This window comes from Leucoraja erinacea, chromosome 1 (assembly GCF_028641065.1).
Source record: "Leucoraja erinacea ecotype New England chromosome 1, Leri_hhj_1, whole genome shotgun sequence".
Lineage (NCBI taxonomy): Eukaryota > Metazoa > Chordata > Chondrichthyes > Rajiformes > Rajidae > Leucoraja > Leucoraja erinaceus.
The window spans coordinates 155,834,151-155,856,007 of NC_073377.1; the positions used below are offsets into that span (position 1 = coordinate 155,834,151).

Consider the following 21,857-nt stretch of genomic DNA (forward strand, 5'->3'; position numbering starts at 1 on the left):
AGTGCTCACTCCACCTTGCCCACTGGGAAATTTCCTATTAAATTGGCATAAATCATAATACGGGTATTCTCATGCTTGGCCCAATGAAACTTTTAGATCCTCACCCCAGGCAATGTATAAAATCTTCACCCACCTATTAAATTTGTATTTGCACAACCATCTAAATAACATCAGAAGCTTTACTCTCCCTGGTCCAACCTCGATTCATGAATGCCAATCATTTAGAAAGAACAAATTTGCATTATTTGTTCACGACTCAAGGTTTCCCATAGTGCTTTACAGCCAGTCAAGTAGATTGAAATGTCATCATTGTTATCATATTGGAAACATGGCAGTCAATCCACACAAAGCAAACTCCTTTGACTAATGACCAAAAAATCTGGTATAACGATGTTAACAGGAATAACTAATGAACAGGATGCCAAGAAGAACTTGCCTGCCCTTCTTTATATGAAAAAATGTGCAATGGGACCTGTGACCTTTAAGTTTAACAAAGAAGGGTAAACACCACAGCATCTTTAATGGCCCAATTCCAAAGTTTGGCAATTCAGGCAGACTACCCTCAATCACTTAACTGGCTATATAAGCCTATATAATATGTACTCGTATCCATTTTAATGTAGTGGCTTTGTCATATCTTTTCTTAAGGTCACTGTAAATGATTTTATTATGTCTTCTGTTAGCTCACCGTGTCAGGAAATCCATTTTCAGTAACTCGGGCAGGAGGTCTATTTGGTTCCTGGTAAATTATAAAATCCCGCCTAAAAAGTCAAAAGAAATTAAAAAAATTAAAAGCTTGAACCATCCAATGACTAACAACGGTATTCTGTCTTTCTGTACAAATCGAAACATAATTGCTATCATTGCCTCAATTGTTTAGGGTATGACACTATAAACAACAAAAGTCTCAAGAATCAAAATCTGCATCCATTTACATCATCTCAACCAGGCCATAATCATTCAGATTTTCAAGTCCAAGAATCAAAAATTAGAAATCCTGCTGGTTGCAAACTCCTGCATGTGGGTCATCATTTAGCATGATGAGTATCGCCCAAGATGTCTTTTATATATGCTACTGCTAATGGTCATTTGAGAAAGAACCAAATGACACTCGGGGATCATCTATTAGTCATAGAGTGATACAGTGTGGAAACAATCCCTTCAGCCCCACTTGCCCACACCAGCCAACATGTCCCAGCTACACTACTCCCATCTGCCCCTGTTTGGTCCATATCCCTCCAACCCTGTCCTATCCAAGTACCTGTCTAACTGTTTCTTAAATGTTGGGATAGTCCCTGTCTCAACCACCTCTTCTGCACCTTGCTTCAGACACCCACCACCCATTTTGTGAAATTTCCTGAATTTGTAACATAACCTAATTAATACTAGCATGGCAGAAATTATTTTTTTCCCCTCAAGTTTCAGCATTTTTGAGAGTAATCATGAAAAAGAGGAGGAAATTGAGTGTGGCATGGAAATTCAGGAAAATAAATTGCGTCAATAGGTCATTGTTAAATAGGTTTTAGGACCAAACTCACAATTAGTTGCTTGGATCCAAGTCATCATTCAGACTAACTCAGAAGTGGTAATAAAGGTTTGCTCAAACAATTAAAACTACAGGTCAGTGACCCCAATATCACTGTGGTGGGCATCCCCAATATATACACCATTACTATTCTACACCCAAATCCTCAGCACAGTCATATTAGGAACAATAAAATAATGGTTGTGCTGTAAAAATGTTATTCCAGATAAAGTAATTAAACGTTTTCAACACAAATACATGGTGGCACTTGGACCACACATTACTCACTTTCGATCCAATTTAAAAACTCTTGCCAATTCCATTTCCCGAAACAGAAACCACTGGGGAATTGTGTAAAATATAAGCAACCTTCCCCCAATTAAATAAGTAATAATTTGCACTTAGATAGTGTACACGTTGTAGTGAAAAGATTCAAGGCATTTCATAGAATAGTAATCAGTTAAACTGTTGAATTTTGCTAAACTTTGAGGCAGATCACAGAACTAGTGCACTCAGCCTATGTAGCCAAGGCTGACCAGCAAGTGTAGATCTATACTAATCCCTCTTGAGGAGCACTATACAGAGAGGTGAGGAGATAAGAAAGGGAAAGCACAGTAAAATTTGTATCCAAAACAATAAAATACAGTCAAAGATGGACCAAGGAAAGCATACAATTCTGCCCACAATGGAATCTTTTTTATTTAGTAAATATTTTTATTAGAAGCAATGTACAAGTAGTATAAACCGTGTATAACGTAATACATTTCGTGTCCAACTTCTTGTTTTAAATTTAATATTAGAAAAGTAACAGAAGCAAAAAAGAGAAAGAGAGAGAAAGTTAAGTAAAGTAGTGATATTGATAGTTCATGAAAGAATAGATAGAAAGAACCCGTAAAGATATAAAGAAAGAGAAAAAAAGCGAGAAAAAAAAGAAAACAAAACAGTAAAAAAAAAGGGAAAAGGGATATACTGCTTCATATCTTTCCACACCGCTCACCAAGTTCTGAAACAGTTAATTTCCAGGGTTGTGTTGAACCATATACTTGTAATAAGTCGTTAAAAGGAGACCAAATCTATAGGAATTGGTCTGCTTTACCTGCTAGGACGAATTTCATATCTTCGAGGTGTAACATTTCAGACATGCTTGAAATCCACATTTTAAGCGTTGGGGTGGGTGCGTTTTTCCAGAATTTGAGTATAAGTTTTTTTGCAGTTATCAAGCCATAGTTAAGGAGACAATTTTGGAACGAAGACAATGGAATCTTAAATACACTGTACATGTCACAGTCACGGCAACATTGAATGCCACCACCCCAGCACAAAAACAAGGAGTCTCAATGTCTTAAACCCTTACTAAGCTATTGTTTTTAGCTAATTGTTTTTTTGGAGACAATAGTATTTTGTTGCACTTATAATTATCTACTGATTTGTTAACAGAAAGAAATCAGTACTCAATCAGTTCAACTTGGCAGCAACATATCCTCTCTGCTGACCATCAGCACCGGGCCATCTCAAGGCTGTGCTCAGGCTGTTTTTCCCTTCCTTATCTCTTTACTAACAACTACGAAGCCGAGCAGTAGATCTCCGAAAAAGGTTAGATCTGACCAATTTGATTACATTTACGGTACACAAGAAAGCTGGAGAAACTCAGCGGGTGCAGCGGCATCTATGTAGCGGAGGAAATAGGCAACGTTTCGGACCGAAACTCTTCTTCAGACTGATGGGGGCTTTCATCATGCCCCCATCAGTCTGAAGAAGGGTTTCAGCCCAAAACTATGCCTATTTCCTTCGCTGCATAGATGCTTCTGCACCCGCTGAGTTTCTCCAGCTTTTTTGTGTACCTTCGATCTTCCAACATCTGCAGTTCCTTCTTAAACACCTTGATTAAATTTACATTTGGTTGTAGGTAATCGAACACAAACACATGAAACACACATGTTGAATGGAATGAAGGTCCTCCGACTGCATTGTTGCATGTGACAGGAACCCCAGGATTTCAATTTGCGATTGGAACAGTGGCATTCAACTTTCTATGTTGCTGGGCCTCAGCATGCTATTGCATGTCACATACCCAATACACTGAAACACTAATCTGATGCAAAATCTTTGATTTTGAATTTGAACACTGACGGAATATGCTTATACTGTAAAGAAAGTCTCTGAATCACGGACTTCCACATAGAAACATAGAAATTAAGTGCAGGAGTAGGCCATTCAGCCCTTCGAGCCTGCACCGCCATTCGATATGATCATGGCTGATCATCCAACTCAGTATCCCGTACCTGCCTTCTCTCCATACCCTCTGATCCCCTTAGCCACAAGGGCCACATCTAACTCCCTCTTAAATATAGCCAATGAACTGGCCTCGACTACCCTCTGCGGCAGAGAGTTCCAGAGATTCACCACTCTCTGTGTGAAAAAAGTTCTCCTCATCTCGGTTTTAAAGGATTTCCCCCTTATCCTTAAGCTGTGACCCCTTGTCCTGGACTTCCCCAACATCGGGAGCAATCTTCCTGCATCTAGCCTGTCCAACCCCTTAAGAATTTTGTACGTTTCTATAAGATCCCCTCTCAATCTCCTAAATTCTAGAGAGTATAAACCAAGTCTATCAAGTAATAACCACATTACAAGAGATTTCTAACTCATTCAATGTGAAGGATGATTTTTAAAAAAGCAAAAAACACTTCTTTGGTAGTTTAGGGGCCTTTTCCTTTCTTTCTTCTATTTTACTTATTTTTCATCATTCTCTCCTTTTTTCTCTTTTTTTCGATTTAGGTTTCAATGTTAAAAATGAAGCTGTACAACAATTGTATAACTGGCACGTCGATTGCCTTATTCCTGTACAATTGCTTCTAATAAAATAAAAAAAATAAAAAGCAAAAACCTCACTAACAATTTGGAAACAGACAATATTATGTGCCAATATGTTTAGCCTCCATCACCATCCATTGGGCATGCTAGTGTACTTTGGTCACAACCGAGACCAGCCTTCTAACACAATGAAAGTTCCATGCATCACACAGATAGCCATTTGAAAGAATTCAGCGCTTATCGAAAATACAATGGAAGTTCTATCCATCATAAAGATCGCCATTTGATAGAATTCAACACATATCTAAAATCCGCCTCAACATCTCACTAATTTTAAGTTTATGTTTCATGATCTTGCAATGCCAAGTTTTATGCCTTTGTTTTAAATGTGTATTCCGTGAGCTCCCATTTCACCTTCCTACAAAATGTATGGAAGCCATAAGTACAAGTAGTACAAAGAGAATAATATCAAAATGCAGAACAAGTGCAAAAGCTTTATAGCATTACGGTAGATAGGCACAACATGCTGGAGTAACTCAGCAGGTCAGGCAGCATCTCGGGAGAAAAAGAAGAGGTGATGTTTTGGTTCAAGATCTTTGCCCCTAATCATCGCCTATCAATTTCTCCAGAAATGCTGCCGGACCCGCTGAGTTACTCCAGCATTTTGTGTCTATCTTCGGCGTAAACCAGCATCCACACTTCCTTCCTACACGTAGCATCACAGCAGTCTGATAACACTAGGGAAGAAACTGTTCTTGAATCTGAAGGCAAGTGCGTTCAAGCTTTTGCAACTTCTGTGCGATGGTAGAGTTGGAGGGGGTGGGGGCCATAAAAGGCCTATCCCACTTAGGCGATCTTTTGGGCGACTGCAGCAAAAATTTCAACATGTGGAAAACGTTTTGGTGACAGTGGCGACTATTTTTGCTGTCGTAGGTTGTCGTCAGGTGTCTTAGGTGAATTCCATTCAAACTAGTCCCTGGCAGTCGCCTAAAGAGCCACCCAAGTGGGACAGGCCTCATAAGACTGGGGAGAAGAAAAGATCCTTGGTTATGTTAGCTACTTTCCTTATGCAGTGTGAAGTGTACAGGAGATGGTGGGGAAAGCTGATCCCTGTGATGAACTGTGCGACATCCACAACTGTCCGCTATGTCTTAGTCTTGGGCAGAGCTGTTGCCAAACCAAGCTTTAGTGCATTCTGAACGTATGCTTACCACGAGGCAACAGCAGAGGTTGTTAAGAGACGTTGGAGACATGCATAATTTCCTTAATCTAAAGAAGCAGAAGCATGATATGCTTCTAATAAAATAAAAAATATATAATGCACAAACCTCACTAACAATTTGGAAACAGACAATATTATGTGCCAATATGTTTAGCCTCCATCACCATCCTTTGGGCATACGAGTGTACTTTGGTCACAACCAAGACCAGCCTCCACGACAAGTTGTTGGTGATATTCACGCCTAGGAACCTAAAGCTTTTGACCTTCTCCAATTCCGTACCATTGATGTTGATTGTGGCACGTACTCCACCTTGCTTCCTGAAGTCATTTCACAGTGAATGGCAAGCCCCTGGGTAGTGTTGTAGAGCAGAGGGATCTAGGAGTGCAGGTACATAGTTTCTTGTACGTGGCATCGCAGGTAGATAAGATGGTCAAGAAGGCTTTCGATACATTGGCCTTCATCAGTCAGAATACTGAGTATAGAAGTTGGGGTGTTACGTTATAGTTTTACAAGATGTTGGCATGGCCGCATTATGTTCAGTATTGTCTTCAGTTTTGGTCACCCTGCTATAGGAAGAATGGTGTTAAGCTGGAAAGAGTGCACAGAAGATTGACAAGGATGTTGTCAGCACTTAAGGGGCTGAGCTATAGGGAGCGGTTGGCCAGGCGGATGAGAGGTGATCTTACAGAGGGATATAAGATCATGAGGGCAATAGATAGGGTGAATGCACAGTCTTTTATCCAGAGTAGGATAAATCAAGCACCAGAGGACATAGGTTTAAGGTTTGAGAGGGGAAACATTTAATAGGAACCGAGGGGCAACTTTTTCACACAGGTGATGGGTTTATGGCACAAGCTTCCAGAAGAGGGAGCTGAGGCAGGTACCATCTCATTATTCGAAAGATATTTGGACAGGTACATGGATAGGAAAGGTGGGCATATGGGCCCAACGCAGGCAGCTGGTTTTGGAGGGGCATCTTGTTCAACATGGGCAAGTTGGGCCGAAGGGCCTGTTTGCGTTCTGCAAGCCTCTAATATAAAGCTCCTTCACTGTCCTGCCATTGAGGGAGAGGTTATTGTCTTGACACCACGCTTTATGCTCTCTATCTCCTTCCGGTACCCGCCTCCTCATTGTTTGAGATTCAGCCCATGACAATGGTGTCACCTGCAAACTTGTAAATGAAGTTAGAGCCGGATTTAGCCATACAGTCGTGAGAGTGGGCCTGCTTGCGTGCGTGCGTGCGTGCAATTTAAATTCAGCTAATTAAATATTTTTTAAGAAGAATGTTGTCTAAGTCATGTTGAACATCTTATTGCTAGATTACTATACAAAACCATCTTAATTCAGGGAAGGAAATTGCTCCCTTTATCCAGTCTACCTGTGCACAACTCTAAAATGGCCTTTTAAAACATTTCAGTCGAATCAAAACTGTAATGCTGGAGCACAATAACATCAGGCAAACAGTCCATCAAGTATTGATCAAGGCACCAAATCAGTGCATAACAAAGTAGTTCCTAACAATGTTTGCATTGTTATTCTCACAAACCCCTGGGGATTGGTTAAGTTGGAGAGCTGTCCCACATGCTGGAAGAAGCCATATTCATCTTACAACTAACGCTGCAGGCTGTTCCATCCCTGTGCACGACCTGTCTCACTGGCAGGACAGGTAAACCAAAGATATACAGACAGCAGGAAGAACCTCTGGCAGGCATCACATTAACCAGATACCATGAAACTATAAGGCATCATCACAAAATGGGTAAGGAAATATCAAACCAATTTCCAACTACTGTCTGTCCGAACATGTTCCTGCATGATAACACTTGGAAACATGACTGAGAAAATAAAAAGTAGAATATGATGTGAGCCGCAACACTAAGTGTTGGTCATAGTGAATGAACTGGCCTCATTCAGAAGAACAAAGCCTGCAAAGCACATCTGCAGCAAGTATCAAGTAAGTCAACATAAAGGATAACCTATTTAATTTCATCGAATGTACAGTTGCAGATTGTCCATGAAATACCGGGAGAGGTAACTTCAAGAGCTCGCCCCCTCCCCCCAAACTGAAGTGACATCCTCACATTTTGTGTTGCGCCATCAATGGGTTGGTTATAATCAGAACACATTTGTTAGTTCGAACGAAGGCCATTACCACAGAACTGCATTCTACCACAGGCAATGGAAAAATCCAAGCAATTCTCCAATTTACAGATTGAATCAAAGCTCTGTTAGTCATGAATTGTGAGAGGCAATTCACAGCTATCGAAAGAAGCCAGTTTCAAGAACTTCCCCATCTCATTGTTGATGGAGCCTAGTGCTGGATTTTCAAGGCAAGGCCAAAAACATTTGCAAATATCCTTCACCTAGTAAGCCTCACAGATGCTTGAGTTTCAACCAAATGCATTGAGTGGAAAATCCATTTTAGTTTCCCTGAGGTCTACACCATAATGGAAGACTCTCTTCTGCCAATTCAATTACTCCAGGTGACATAATGAATCGGTTAAGAGCAGTGGAAAAGGCAATGGCTGCAGCCAAACAATATCACAGCAATGATTGAAAATTATCCATTCTTCCAGTCAAGTTAATCCAATATAGTTTAAAATATTAATTTACTCAACAATACAAAAAATTGCTGGGAATATCACATCCATGAAAAGCAGAACAGTCTGGCTAATTGACAAAGGGACTAGAATAGTTGAGGAATTTGATTCAACACCACCTTTCCAAATTATACGAGTGCATGGGGTGGAATGGGGACATGGGCAACTATAGCCAGGTGTCGGTGATGCATACATCCTGCAAAACAATGAAAAGGTTGGAGTGGGGAAAAAAAGTAATGACAGATCATTTGACAAAACTGCCAGGAATTATGTTCAACCGCTAATAATGACATCATTCATTTTGACCAAACTACTATAAACTCTGTTTTCTAAATACTCTGAATAACATAGCATGATGATGCTCATAAATTGGGGATTCATAAATTCAACCAGGACTTCTGGTATTTAGCACAAGAAAATGCAAGTTATTACTATTGATGGGTATCCAAATCATCTTGAAATACAAAGAAGGCAACTGGGGTCTGAATGCCCCTTGTACCTGAAGAACAAGATACATCTAGTAACAAACACTAATATCCATGGTAGCCTTACTTGTACATGAGTGAAAGCGCACTGATTTCTACTTGTCCAACCCATTCCTGCATTCAAAGAGAAAAAAAAAACATTTAGAATGTGGTTATTCAAAAATTAGTATGTTTAAATCATTAATTATTAAAAACAATAGAAAATATAATTCCAATTTGATCGAGGGCACCCCAAAGTAGAACTATATTTCTTATTCCCAAAATAACCCCACATAGCAGGGTCACTGAAGAGCAAACACTCTGCCAGGGGAGTGCGGAGTTCCAAAGGAGTTTGAGGGTCTGTCACAGCAGTGACCAGTCAAAAAGCCATCAGGTTCGGCCAGCCAAGGGGTCAGCATCCACCTTCCGAGGCAGAAAGGTCTGAAGGTTGGTTGTAAATCACTAGGTTACAAAAGATTAGAAGTACAATCCAGCTCACTAATCTTCAATCATTCTACCTAGAATGGTTAAAAATATGTCACTCACTTGCCTACTTCTCTTTTTTATACACATTTATATTTGAATCATCTTCAAAAATATATTTGTGCACACATTTTGGGATTCATGCGATAGTCTATTTCTCTCAAACTTCTAAAAGACTGGGAGTCTTTGCCCAAGTGTCTCTTCTGCAACTTTCCTCCATCCTATCAAACTTCTTCATTTGTGTCTTCAAATAACTTTTCAAAGTACATTAATGGAGTGGTACTTTTGAGATTTAATGTCAAAGCCCTGTATAAATAATCACTTCTATTATGTGGACCTCACATCGGCACAGTCCACAATGAACCTGCCTTATATTGACAGTGACAAGGAGATCCAAGGATGGAATTTAAAAAAATGCACTGATTGGCTGTTCTCTGTAGCAAAGTAATTGAGCAACACTATCACAGGAACTCAAGGTGCTGAGACACTGCATCGTCTGGAAAAAGACATCATGACTTCACCCTCTCGAGACACATGTTATTCTGCTGAGACAAATTGCCTTTTCCCACAAAAAACACAAGACCAACTTTAATGTGTTGGACTACAATATTTAACTGCGACATACAAATTCTCACAAACGTGCAGTTTCTTGCGATGAAAATTGTACATTCCAGGTGTTATTTAGTAAAGTAACATTTGAACAATGGAGTTAAATTAGTTTGGGGTTGTTAAAGGTGTCTATTGAATCTTTACCGATTAGATGTCAACAACACAGAGTTTTTCCCCCAATCGTGAAAATTATGGTATTTGCAATCTAACTAGGCAGGTAAGAAAAGCAATAGACGGGATAAAATTCTAGCTTAACAACCCCTTACCGTCCCCGCCACATAAAGCACAGATGTGCATGGGCGGAAATCCTGGAGGGGGGGGGGGGGGGGGGGGGGGGGGGGTCGGGGTGACATGTCCCCCCCCCAATGCTTTGAGAGGTGGGGGACATGTCCCCCCATGTTTTGTAATTCGGACACTTTCTAAGGGCTGAATCGGCCCGTTCACGGGATCTTTCAGCGCCCAGCGCTGCTTAAAATCAAACTGCTGCATCGAGTCGATCGAGGCTCCCGATGTAAAAGCCCCCGCTGGCCGAAGAAAGGCCTCGCGAACGGGCCGATTCAAGCCCCACGATTCGGGGCGGACGAAGCTGAAGTTCGGAGTCGGCCACCAACCAGGTCCGCTCCCGATGTTACCGTCCACAGGGCCCAAGGCCGAAGCCTCACGTGTGTGCGCATGCGCGAGGGCAGCCGCCAAGAAATTGTGTGTGTCCCCCCCCATGATTTGATAGCGATTTCCATGCCTGTAGATGTGCCTAGATATTCTTGTGCATCGAATCACAAAAGATTAATAGGAGGTGCAGCGAATGGTTAAGAAGGAAAATGGCACATTTGTTTTATTACAAGAGAGTTAGATTTTAGAGAGATTTTAGCAGTATTGTTATAATTTCATAGTGTACTTGTCAGGCCATACCTGGAGTACTTAAATAAGGGGACAAGAGTTCTGGATTGCTTATTTAGGAACAGGTATACTGACATTGACGATAGTCCAAAATGGATTCAGCCAACTGCAGGGATGAGAGAGTTGAGCTATCATGAGCAGCCAATTAAATTAGATCTGTATTCTTTGGAGTTTAGAAGGAGTGGTAATCTGATTGAAACATACATGATGGTATAAATGTTGAGATATTTCCACCAGTGGAAGAATGTTGAATAAGGTAACACAATTAAAAGATTAGGTAGCTGGCATTTAAAACTAAGATACATAAAAAACTCAAGGGGTGCGACGAATCTCTGGAATTCACTACTCCACTGGGGTTTGGAGCCAAGCCAATTTAAAGAGAAAGTCAATAAATGTTTGAAAGATAAAAGAATCACGAGGACTTGGAACTGGCACAAAAAAGACGAAGCCTGGGACAGAATAATTATGATCATAAAGATCATTGGTCTAAAGAAACTTCTCGAACCAAAATGTCACCCATTCCTTCTCTCCAGAGATGCTGCCTGTCCCACTGAGATACTCCAGCATTTTGTATCTATCTATGATCATATTAAACAACTGGGCATTTGCAAGGTGCTGAGAGGCCTACTGCTCCTACATTTTTATGTTCTTGCATTCAAAGGAGAGTAATATCAGGCCAGGGCGGCACAGCGGTAGAGTCGCAGCCTTACAGCGCTTGCAGCGCCAGAAACTGCGTTCGATCCCGACTACGGGTGCAGTCTGTACGGAGTTTGCATGTTCTCTCCGTGACCGCGTGGGTTCTCTCCGAGATCTTCGGTTTCCTCCCACTTTCCATAGACGTACGGGTTTGTAGGTTAATTGGCTTGGTATAAGTGTAAATTGACCTTAGTGTGTGGAGGATAATGTCAATGTATGGAGATCGCTGGTCAGTGCAGACTCGGTGGGCGAAAGGGCCTGTTTCAATGCTGCATCTTTAAACTAAACTAAACCAAGTGTAAACGAGCATTGTTCAAGATGACCAAGCTAGGTTCAATAAATTCAAATGTTTCTAGATTTTTTAAAGATATTCCTTATACATTTTTTGAATACATTTTCAATTTCATACCTGTGGCTTCTCAAGTTGCTTCAAATATTCATCAAATGATCCTTCAATGAACTGAAATAATCACAGAAAAACATCTTACAAATGATGCAGTATATGGAAACATAGGAACAGTAGATTATTAAGTCCTTTAAATTTTTCTATTACTGAATAGATATTGACTGACCTGTATCAGCGTCATATCAACCTACTCAATGATTTAAAAAATCAAAAAAAAATCTCACTTGTCAAATTTTTAATTTCCTGAATTTTCTGTAAAAAGAGAACTCCAGATTTCTACCATGCAGATGCGAATCCCCCCCCCCCCCCCCCCCCCCCCCCCCCCCCCCCCCCCCCCCACCTTCACATTTCTGCATCGAATCGATTGTGGTGTTTCACAATGAGTATTGATAAAGGACCAGGCATCTGTGCAAAGGAGAGATGGTCCCTTTAAAGTAAATCGTCCGTTTGCCTATTAAAGGGCCTGTCCCACTTTCACAATCTAATTCACAACCTTTTTTACTCGTGGAAATTTTTAATCGTTGAAAAAACGCCCTGACCTATTTGATACCACGAGTACCTACGACTAGCATCATGGCCTGCTATGACCTACCTACGACCTCGTGACGACCATGCTGCAAGTAAGAGTCAAGGGCAAAGTCGGCAGAGGTCGTGAATTAGGTCGTGAAAGTGGGACAGGCCCTTTAAGGATAAAATGAAATATACCCGAAATCTACATTAAACTAAATGATTTTTGTTTTAATCCACATAAAGAAAACATACCGCTTCAAATTGTTCTTGGTTCCTCCTCAGGTAAGAAACACAAGCTCCTCGCACTTCAAGATGTTCAGATTGCGTATGGAAGACCTGTAAAGAAAGAGAAGCTGAGATAATTTACTGACCAGCATTGCAGTAATTATTTATAATTAATTAATCTCCTGCCACATTGTACACAAACGCTGCTCTGATGTTAGCCCAACTTTTCACAAAGGTTCTGTGATTTCTACATGTAAGAAAGAAATGCAGATGCTGGTTTAAATCGAAGGTAGACATAAAATGCTGGAGTAACTCAGCGGGACAGGCAGCATCTCTGGAGAGAAGGAATGGGTAACGTTTCAGGTCAAGACCCTTCTTCAGACACATCTAATCTCTGCTTGTATGTGACCATATCCCTCCATTCCCATGCGCCTATTTAAAAGCCTTTTAAATGCCACTATCATATCTGCCTCCACTACCCCTGGCAGTGCATTTCAAGCACCCACCACTGTGTAAAACAAAATGCCCCACATATCTTCTTTAAACTTTGCCCCTCTCATCTTAAAACTATGCCCTCTAGTCTGACCCGAAATGTCACCCATTCCTTCTCTCTAGAGATGCTGCCTGTCCCGCTGAGTTACACCAGCATTTTGTGTCTACCTCTGTGATTTCTATTGCGATTTTTAATACTGAGGCTAATTCAAAGTCCTCAACTAACGAACAAAACTTTTAAACTATTGTAAATGTTATAATTATGATTTACATACATTATTATTTCACAAACAACAATATGGTAATGAACAGATAATCTGCTTTTGTGGTTGTGGATCGGAGAATACAGATTGGCCAGACGCATGAGGTAAGTGAGGCCAATCACATATTGGGCAGTTTACTACCCAGCGGTATGAACATTGAATTCTCTAAATGTAATTCACTTCGACCTACACTCCCATTTTCTCCCCCCAGTCCTTTAACCAGTTCCTCAGCTCTCCACATTGTATTCCTCAAGTTCATTCCTTCCCTAGTCAACAATGGGCCTGCCAGGGCACCATCCTGCACAAGGTCATTTCGCCCTGATTGGGGTCCTAGTCTTTTCTTACCTCCAACTCTTCACCCCCCCCCCCCCACCCCCCCAACCAATCCTGTTTCACCAGAGATGCTGCCCGACCCACTGAGTTATTCCAGCACTTTGTGCCTGTCTTTACATACATTCCCTGCTCCTCTTTAAAATAATGTAATTGGGATTTTAAGTCCATCTGAGAATGTAACCAAAAAAATTCAGTTTACCTTCTCAGCCAAACAATTGAAGTGTCAGTGAATTTGAGCAAGGAGAGTAAAAGATGCAAGTACACACAAATTCAGGTCCAGGATAGGCAGGGTTTATGTCTGTTTACGAGATCTATCCGTGCCTGTTGTGGCTCCAACATCTATATTACTAAAAGTAAGATCTTGACCGCTTTTGACTCACTGCGATGTGATTTCCGAGAGAACGCCGCCACTTACGGCCAACATTTTTGGCCACCTCGCTCAGAGCCCCTCTCTGCACTTGAATTTTGTGGCCTTGCACCCTGCTCGAAGAGGTAAGAAACTGCACTTGAATTTGGTGGCCTTGCACCCTGCTTGAAATGGTAGGAAAATGGATTTGAATTTGGTGGCCTTGCACCCTGCTTGAAATGGAATTTCAAGGAATAGCCACGAGTCAACTGCCAGCCCACCAGCCATGAGTGAGCTGCCAGGACATCAGGCTTGAGGGACTGAGCTGCCACCCTAAGAATCCATTTGGCCCACAATGTCCCTACTAGCCCTCTGGAGACCAGTAGTCCCTGCAGCCAACAACACCCATCCCTCCAGAAAGCCCCCCCCCCTCCCCCCCACCCACTGGCCACCAATATTGTAATTGTTGGAGAGGTGGAATATTGCGTCGGGGACCAGCCCTCCCGTGTGAACATGGGTCCCAACGGGACCCACTTAGTCTAGTATTATTCTAAGTTTCTATGTCTATGGACTCAGTTGCCAAAGGACCTGTTTCAATGCTGTATCTCTAAACTGAAACTAAATAATGCAAGATATGACTCGGTAATTGTGAGTAGAAGTCAAGGAATTACTCAATACGCAGTAAATCTGGCAGAAAAGCTTTCTGGTCAATCTGTCTGGACAATGAAAGGGTTAATAATACGTTTAGTTTAGAGACACAGCGCGCCCACAGAGTCCACGCCTATCAGCAGTCATGCCATACACTGGCACATTATAGTTATGTCTAGCATAGATCATCAGTATTCCCTGTTTGTCTGTTGGTCTCAATATTCCAAAAATAATTCAGCTGCACATGTATACAAAGGCAAGCAGAAGGTTAACTGCTGAACTTAGCAAAGTTATGAAGGCAGATCAATTTTGTTTAAGGACGTAATTCATTTTTTAAAATATTAGCTTTGCTATGCTAATTCTTTTTTATTAGCAGGTTAGAAATTTAGTTTCAGTTTCGTTTTCTGGGAAAAACAAATGCACATATGGAGCAGCAGAGATCAGAGATCTTGAAACTGCAACTACATTACATCACAGCTATGGGCGTGTTTTGATTATCTATTCAAGAAAACATAGCTTTTGATCAAAGGTGTGTGCAGGAATTTACATTTGACCCCTTTTAATACAAAGTATCCAGATTGGTCATTTGTAAGGACATCAGCTAATCATTTTCTACTCAAAATATTGCTAACAATATTCCACTTTAATCATATTTTTCAGACATGATGTTCCTCCAAGGCCACTTTGCCCACTGGGTACAGACTTGAAATTCTATCTGGCGAACTGGTGGTCCCAACAACTACATTGCAGCCTTCCTCAAATAAAATACTGAAATAACAAAATATTCTATTTCAATTTTTTAGATTCAAATCTAAAAAATATAATTTTGCTTCCGTATCTTTCTTAAGATCTCACCCCAACTTTGATCCAAATTAAACATATTGCTCTGGTTGTTTAAACAGCAGTACCCCCCCCCCCCCCCCAAAAAAAAGAAAATATGCTTTCATGCACAAAATTCACTTGGCTTAACATATCGTTAAATTTGCCTACAATATTTATATGATGTCAATATGGCTTCAGTTTCTCAATTCCCGACATTCCATCAGCCATCGGTTTGCGACATGATTCAATACCAAACCCCTCGGTGTGCAATGGTGGTACGACATTAGCCCATGGGCTTTCCCCACTGAACCTTTGCAACAAACTCACCAAGCTTCACAATTAAATCCTTCAACTTTAATATGCCTGTCTGTGACATTACATTTTGGCAACTTCATGCACATGAAGATTAGCATGCGCTTGTTTTACTTTTGTATCACCAAGTGTGTCTGGGAACAGCCAGTGAGTGGAACACAAGGTCCTAAATTCATAAGTCATTGGGAGCAGAATTAGGACATTCAGCCCATCAAGTCTACTCTGAAATTCAATCATGGCTGACCTATCTTCCCCTCTCAACCCCATGCTCCTGCCTTCTCCAGGTAACCTTTGACACCCATACTAATCGAGAATCTGTCAATCTCTGCTTTAAAAATACCCAAAGTCTTGGCCTCCACAGCCATCTGTGGCAATGAATTCCAGTTCACTAAAGAAATTCCTCATCTCCTTCCTAAAGGTATGTCCTTTTACACTGGGGCTGTGCCCTTTGGTCCAAGGCGCTCCCACTGTGAGCATCCCTTGTGGAAAACAGATGCTCGTGTAGAACTTTGACAAAGATGACCTCCTTATTGTTTTCCTCAGCCACTCTGGAGCCATGATGCTCATGGTCTTTGCAGCTTTTGCAAAAGATGTCAAGCAAGCTTTACAAAAGCAGAAATCCTCCATTTTGTCAAGTACCCAAAATGCCTAATATTATCACAACTGAAATGAAACACTTTCTCACATTCTCAAGTTTCTATTTCAACTAGAAACGCACCCCAGGCACGACAAAACTATATTCCCAACACATTCCGCTGGTCAAATCAGATTATAAAAAGAGAACACAGAATCAGTCGGATCAGCTGCCAAGGGAATTGACTCAGTTTTGCTACAAGACAGTAGCAAATGGTCATCTACATCGAAACCTGCAGAACTGAGGGTGTCACACTTATCCATGTACATTGAAGTGTTCGTCCAACTAAACCTGCTGCATTAGTTCGTCACTCCTCTCATGGCCATAACCTTCCCAATGGATTTAGCAAATGGCAAACAACAGAGGCAAAATGGCTGCTGGTTCCAACTCTAAATTGAATCAGGAAGCTTTCCATTTGCCACTCACCAGTTTACACTGTTCTAATGATATATGGACTTATATACAATTAAGATTCCTCCCACAGACCTAATTTTGGACAGCTCTTTTAAGACATAAATATTCAATATTTTTTCAAAGACCTTTTTCTGCTCCAGCTTAACCAGGCAAGCATCCATCCTGCATGCAGGCAATCATATCCCTGCTGATAGAGAGAAACCAAGGAATTGGAACATTGAGCAAAACACAAAATTCTGGAGTAACTCCGTGAGTCAGGCAGCATTCCTGCAAGATATCGATAGGCGACTTTGATCCAAGTTCATTACCAGATACTTAGCAGACTTGCCTCATTTGATGACAGCCTGAGACATGCTTTTGTAATCCTCATTTAACAGCTTTCTCCTAGGATGTGGGAAGTCAGGGGCACTGCTGGCGACACTGACCACTACACCTGTGGGGACCTGTGTCCAGATGCAGCTCCTCGGGGACCGAGTTAGGGAACTGGAGCAGCAGCTGGATGACCTGCAGTCCATCTAGGACGACGAAAGCCTCTTGGACAGGACCTACAGTCAGGTCGTCACTCCAAGAGTACAGGAGGTGCGATGGGTAAAGACAGAAAGAAAGGGGATGAAGTGAGTGCAGGAGATTTCAGTGGAAGTACCTCTTGTGAACAGGTGCACCCTCTTGGGAGCTGTCAGGGCAGACAACGCTTCCAGCCCGAGCGGCGGACAGCCTGTGACTCGAATCATAGTGCTGAGACTCGACCGGCGAGACGGACATCAGGCAGAGCCATAGTGGTGGGTGACTCTATTGTCTGAGGTGGAGACAGGTGATTCTGTGGTGACAGATGAAACTCGAGGATGCTGTGTTGGCAGGGTTCAAGACGTCTCAGCCCGACTTCAGTACATCCTCGAGAGGGAAGGGGAGCAGCCAGAAGTAGTTGTGCATGTAGACTCAAATGACGGGGTTCCGCAATGTGTCTATAGAGAACTAAGCAGGAGGCTAAAAAGCAAGACTACCAGGATGGTTATAGAAACATAGAAATTAGGTGCAGGAGTAGGCCATTCGCCCTTCGAGCCTGCACCGCCATTCAATATGATCATGGCTGATCATCCAACTCAGTATCCCGTACCTGCCTTCTCTCCATACCCTCTGATCCCCTTAGCCACAAGGGCCACATCTAACTCCCTCTTAAATATAGCCAATGAACTGGCCTCGACTACCCTCTATGGCAGAGAGTTCCAGAGATTCACCACTCTCTGTGTGAAAAAAGTTCTTCTCATCTCGGTTTTAAAGGATTTCCCCCTTATCCTTAAGCTGTCCTGGATTTCCCAACATCAGGAGCAATCTTCCTGCATCTAGCCTGTCCAACCCCTTAAGAATTTTGTAAGTTTCTATAAGATCCCCTCTCAATCTCCTAAATTCTAGAGAGTATAAACCAAATCTATCCAGTCTTTCTTCATAAGACAGTCCTGACATCTCAGGAATCAGTCTGGTGAACCTTCTCTGCATTCCCTCTATGGCAATAATGTCCTTCCTCAAATTTGGAGACCAAAACTGTACGCAAAGACGTTATCTTTGGGTTGCTTCCAGTGCCTCATGCTAGTGAAGGCAGGAACAGGGAGATAGGGGATCTGAATGTGTGGCTGAGGGGTTGGTGCAGGGGGCAAGGATTTAGATTTATAGATCACTGGAATGTCTTCTGGGGCAGGGGTGACCTGTACAAAAGGGACGGGTTGCACCTTAATTGGAAGGGGAGCAGGTTTACTAGCGTTGCATGTGTTGGGCTTAAACTAAACAGTGGGGGGGGGGGGGGGGGGGGGGGGTGGGGGGGGGGGGGGGGGTGGAGTCAACAGCGGGGAACCGTATGCGTGCAGCTAACGGGAAAGTGTAGAAAAGGTCATGTTTATACTAACAGGGCAGGGGGATGGGACCCAATGCAAGGAGACAGAGGGCCATAAAAGGACAGAAGCAAAAAGTAGAAGGGAGATAAGAAAAACAAACCTGAAAGCTTTGTGTCTTAATGCGAGGACAATTCGTAATAAGGTGGATGAATTGAATGCACAATTGGTATTTAAGGAATATGATATAGTTAGAATTATGGAGACATGGCTCCAGGCTGACCAAGGCTGGGAGCTAAACATGCAGGGGTATTCAATATTCAGGAAAGATAGACAGAAAGGAAGAGGAGCTGTAGTGGCATTGCTGGTTAAAGAGGAGATTAATACAATAACAAGGAGAGACATTAGCTTGGATGCTGTAGAATCGGTACGGGTAGAATTGTGAAATAGCCAAGGGCAGAAAAGCTTGTTGGAGTTGTACACAGACCACCAAGCAGCAGTAGGGAGGTTGGGGGTAGCATCAAGCAGGAAATTAGGGACGCGTGTAGCAAAGGTACAGCAGTTATCATGGGTGACTTTAATCTACATATAGGTTGTGCCAACCAAACTGGTAAAAGTGCTGAGGAGGAGGATTTCCTGGAATGTATACGGGATGGGTTTTTAAACCAATATGTAGAGGAACCGACTAGAGGGCAGGCTATCCTAGAGTGGATATTGTGTAATGAGGAAGGACTAGTTAACGATCTTGTTGTGTAAGGCCCCTTGGGCAACAGTGACCATAATATGGTGGAATTCTGAATTAGGATGGAGAGTGACATGGTTAATTCAGAGACTAGGGGCCTGAATAAAGGAGACTTTAAAAGTATGAGACGGCACTTGGCTAAGATAGACTGGCTAATCTATCTATCTTCTATACTATTACTAAAACTCTCATCTTGACCACTTCCAGCCTGCGTTGTAATTAAATTTGCGCAAAAACGATCCCCCATAGCGCTACGATTTTTCGCCACCTTACTCACCATTCTTCTCTGCTGCAAGTCAAATACGTTTTGTGTGAAATAGTACAAAAGTTAAGAAGGTTTAAAGATGGTAAAAACCGCCCCTCCGGAACCCGCTGTCAATAACGTGGCGAGGAGAATAAAAATCTGAAGGGGCACAGTGTGTTTAGCAGCCTGTGGGGAGTGTGCAGCCTGCGGACTGCTTCTGCGGCGACCAGCACAACCAGCTGCTAGGTTGAACCGGAAGCCTCTGTGAAGCCAGAGTGGGACGGGGATCTGCTGCGTGAGGCTGAAAGCTGAAGGTGCGGGGTGAGCACAGTGCGAGCTGCGTCTGCTGCCCGCACTGTGGCGTGTTGGCCTTCATTGCGAGAGGATTTGGGTTTAAGAGCAAGAAGGTCCTACTGCAGTTGTACAGGGCCCTGGTGAGACCGCACCTGGAGTATTGTGTGCAATTTTGGTCCCCTAATTTGTGGAAGAACGTTATTGCGGCACTGACATATGATGAAAGAATGGGTCGACTGGGCTTGTATTCACTGTATTCACCAATTTAGAAGGATGAGAGGATATCTTATAGAAACATTCTTAGTGGATTGGACAGGTTAGATGCAGGAAAAATGTTCCCGATGTTGGGGGAGTCCAGAACCAGGGGGTCACAGTTTAAGAATAAGGGGTAGGCCATTTAGGAATGAGATGAGGAAAAACGTTTTCACCCAGAGAGATGTAAATCTGTGGAATTCTCTGTCACAGGCAGTGGAGGCCAATTCACTGGATGTTTTCAAGAGAGAGTTCGATTTAGCTCTTAGGGCTAATGGAATCAAGGGATATGATGGGGGGGGGGAGCCAAAACGGGATACTGATTTTGGATAATCAGACATGATCATATTAAATGACGGGTGCTGACTCGAAGGGCCGAAAGGCCTACTCCTGCATCTATTTCTATGCTTCTAAGATCTGTCACCAATTTTAGAAAGCTTCAATATCCTTCCTGTTTGTGGATGAGGCCACGGGATCCACGATCCCTACCTCGTGGATTCCAACATATCGCCTACCACGAAAAACATAGAACTGTACACACCCACTAGTTCCGAGTCATTATTTTAATTCACTTTCTGTACAAGAATTCACGCTGTTCTCCAAGCATTGCTTATCTGCTCCTATTTTGCAAGCCATTGTATAGCTAACTAAGTATATTATTGATTCCACAATTAACTGAAATCCCAGATATCCCTAATCCTAGTACTTGCTGCAAGCTGTAGCACAAAAGTGTGCAGGAAATATATATATAACAGTGACTACGCTCTGTAAACATGACAAAGCACCACGATGTGTGTTCAGGTCGTGAAGTTGCTAAATCAATACAACATATTTATCGTGACCCCCTTCGTTATTTGAACGCCAGCATTTCAAAGTTAGCTAATACACTTCCACAATGAGAAAAAAAAAGTTTTTTAAGAAAAGGCATTAAGATATATATATATATATAAAACGTGCAATGTTTGCAGAAAAAAAACAAGTAATGTTTTCTGGAGAAACTCAGCGGGTGCAGCAGCATCTATGGAGCGAAGGAAAAAGGCAACGTTTCGGGCCGAAACGTTGCCTTTTTCCTTCGCTCCATAGATGCTGCTGCACCCGCTGAGTTTCTCCAGCTTTTTTGTGTACCTTCGATTTTCCAGCATCTGCAGTTCCTTCTTAAACACAAGTAATATTATCTTCCGGATCTATTCGCAGCCTAGTGGAAATGTAAGTAATGTCTAGCGATTGACAATGAATGTTGTTGTTTTTCTTATCAAGCTCAGTCCATACCTGTTCAGCAACAGCTCTAAAAAGGCAAGAGCCATCCTTGGCAATTCTCTTTCGATAAAGACCCTGGTTCTTCAAGAATGCATCCAGTAGGACTTCGCCGGGACTGGATGGGTTACTGCGCTCCACGGCCTCGCCGTCTTCGCCTTGACCAGCAGCGCCGACTCTATCCATTTCAAGTGGCAGCCTTGGCGTTTTGATGGCAAACTCATGGGTGCATTTAGACCGGGCGCTTCCTCTAACGAAGCTGGAACGTGTGTGTGTGTGTCCCCCCGCGCGCTCCAGGGCAAACTTCCAGCGCACAAGATCGATTGTCCTGGCAGAACGCCCTCGGTCACTGCCCTCATCTGTGCGGCGCGGTGGATTCAGGACAATGTAGTCTTATCGGACACTCTGGTGCACAGTCGTCAGCTGCAGATGGACTACAGGAGCCAGCGGGCATTGCACAGGAGCTCCGCGGATGAAGGGGAGGACTAGACCTGGCTTATGATGAGGAAGGAGATTGCAATAGGTACACAATATT

The 21,857-nt window shown here is 42.5% G+C and overlaps 1 protein-coding gene across 1 annotated transcript in view; it reads right to left on the reverse strand.

Annotated features, from left to right (window-relative positions):
- The window catches only part of LOC129703611 (OTU domain-containing protein 4-like), a 66,040-nt gene extending 44,258 nt beyond the window's left edge, over nt 1-21,782 (reverse strand). The window contains 5 exon segments of the mRNA XM_055646214.1: nt 689-761; nt 8,712-8,758; nt 11,718-11,768; nt 12,477-12,560; nt 21,338-21,782. Of these exon segments, the coding sequence (XP_055502189.1) occupies nt 689-761; nt 8,712-8,758; nt 11,718-11,768; nt 12,477-12,560; nt 21,338-21,508 (426 nt within the window). The 5' untranslated portion in view covers nt 21,509-21,782.
- Between the last annotated feature and the right edge of the window lie 75 nt (nt 21,783-21,857).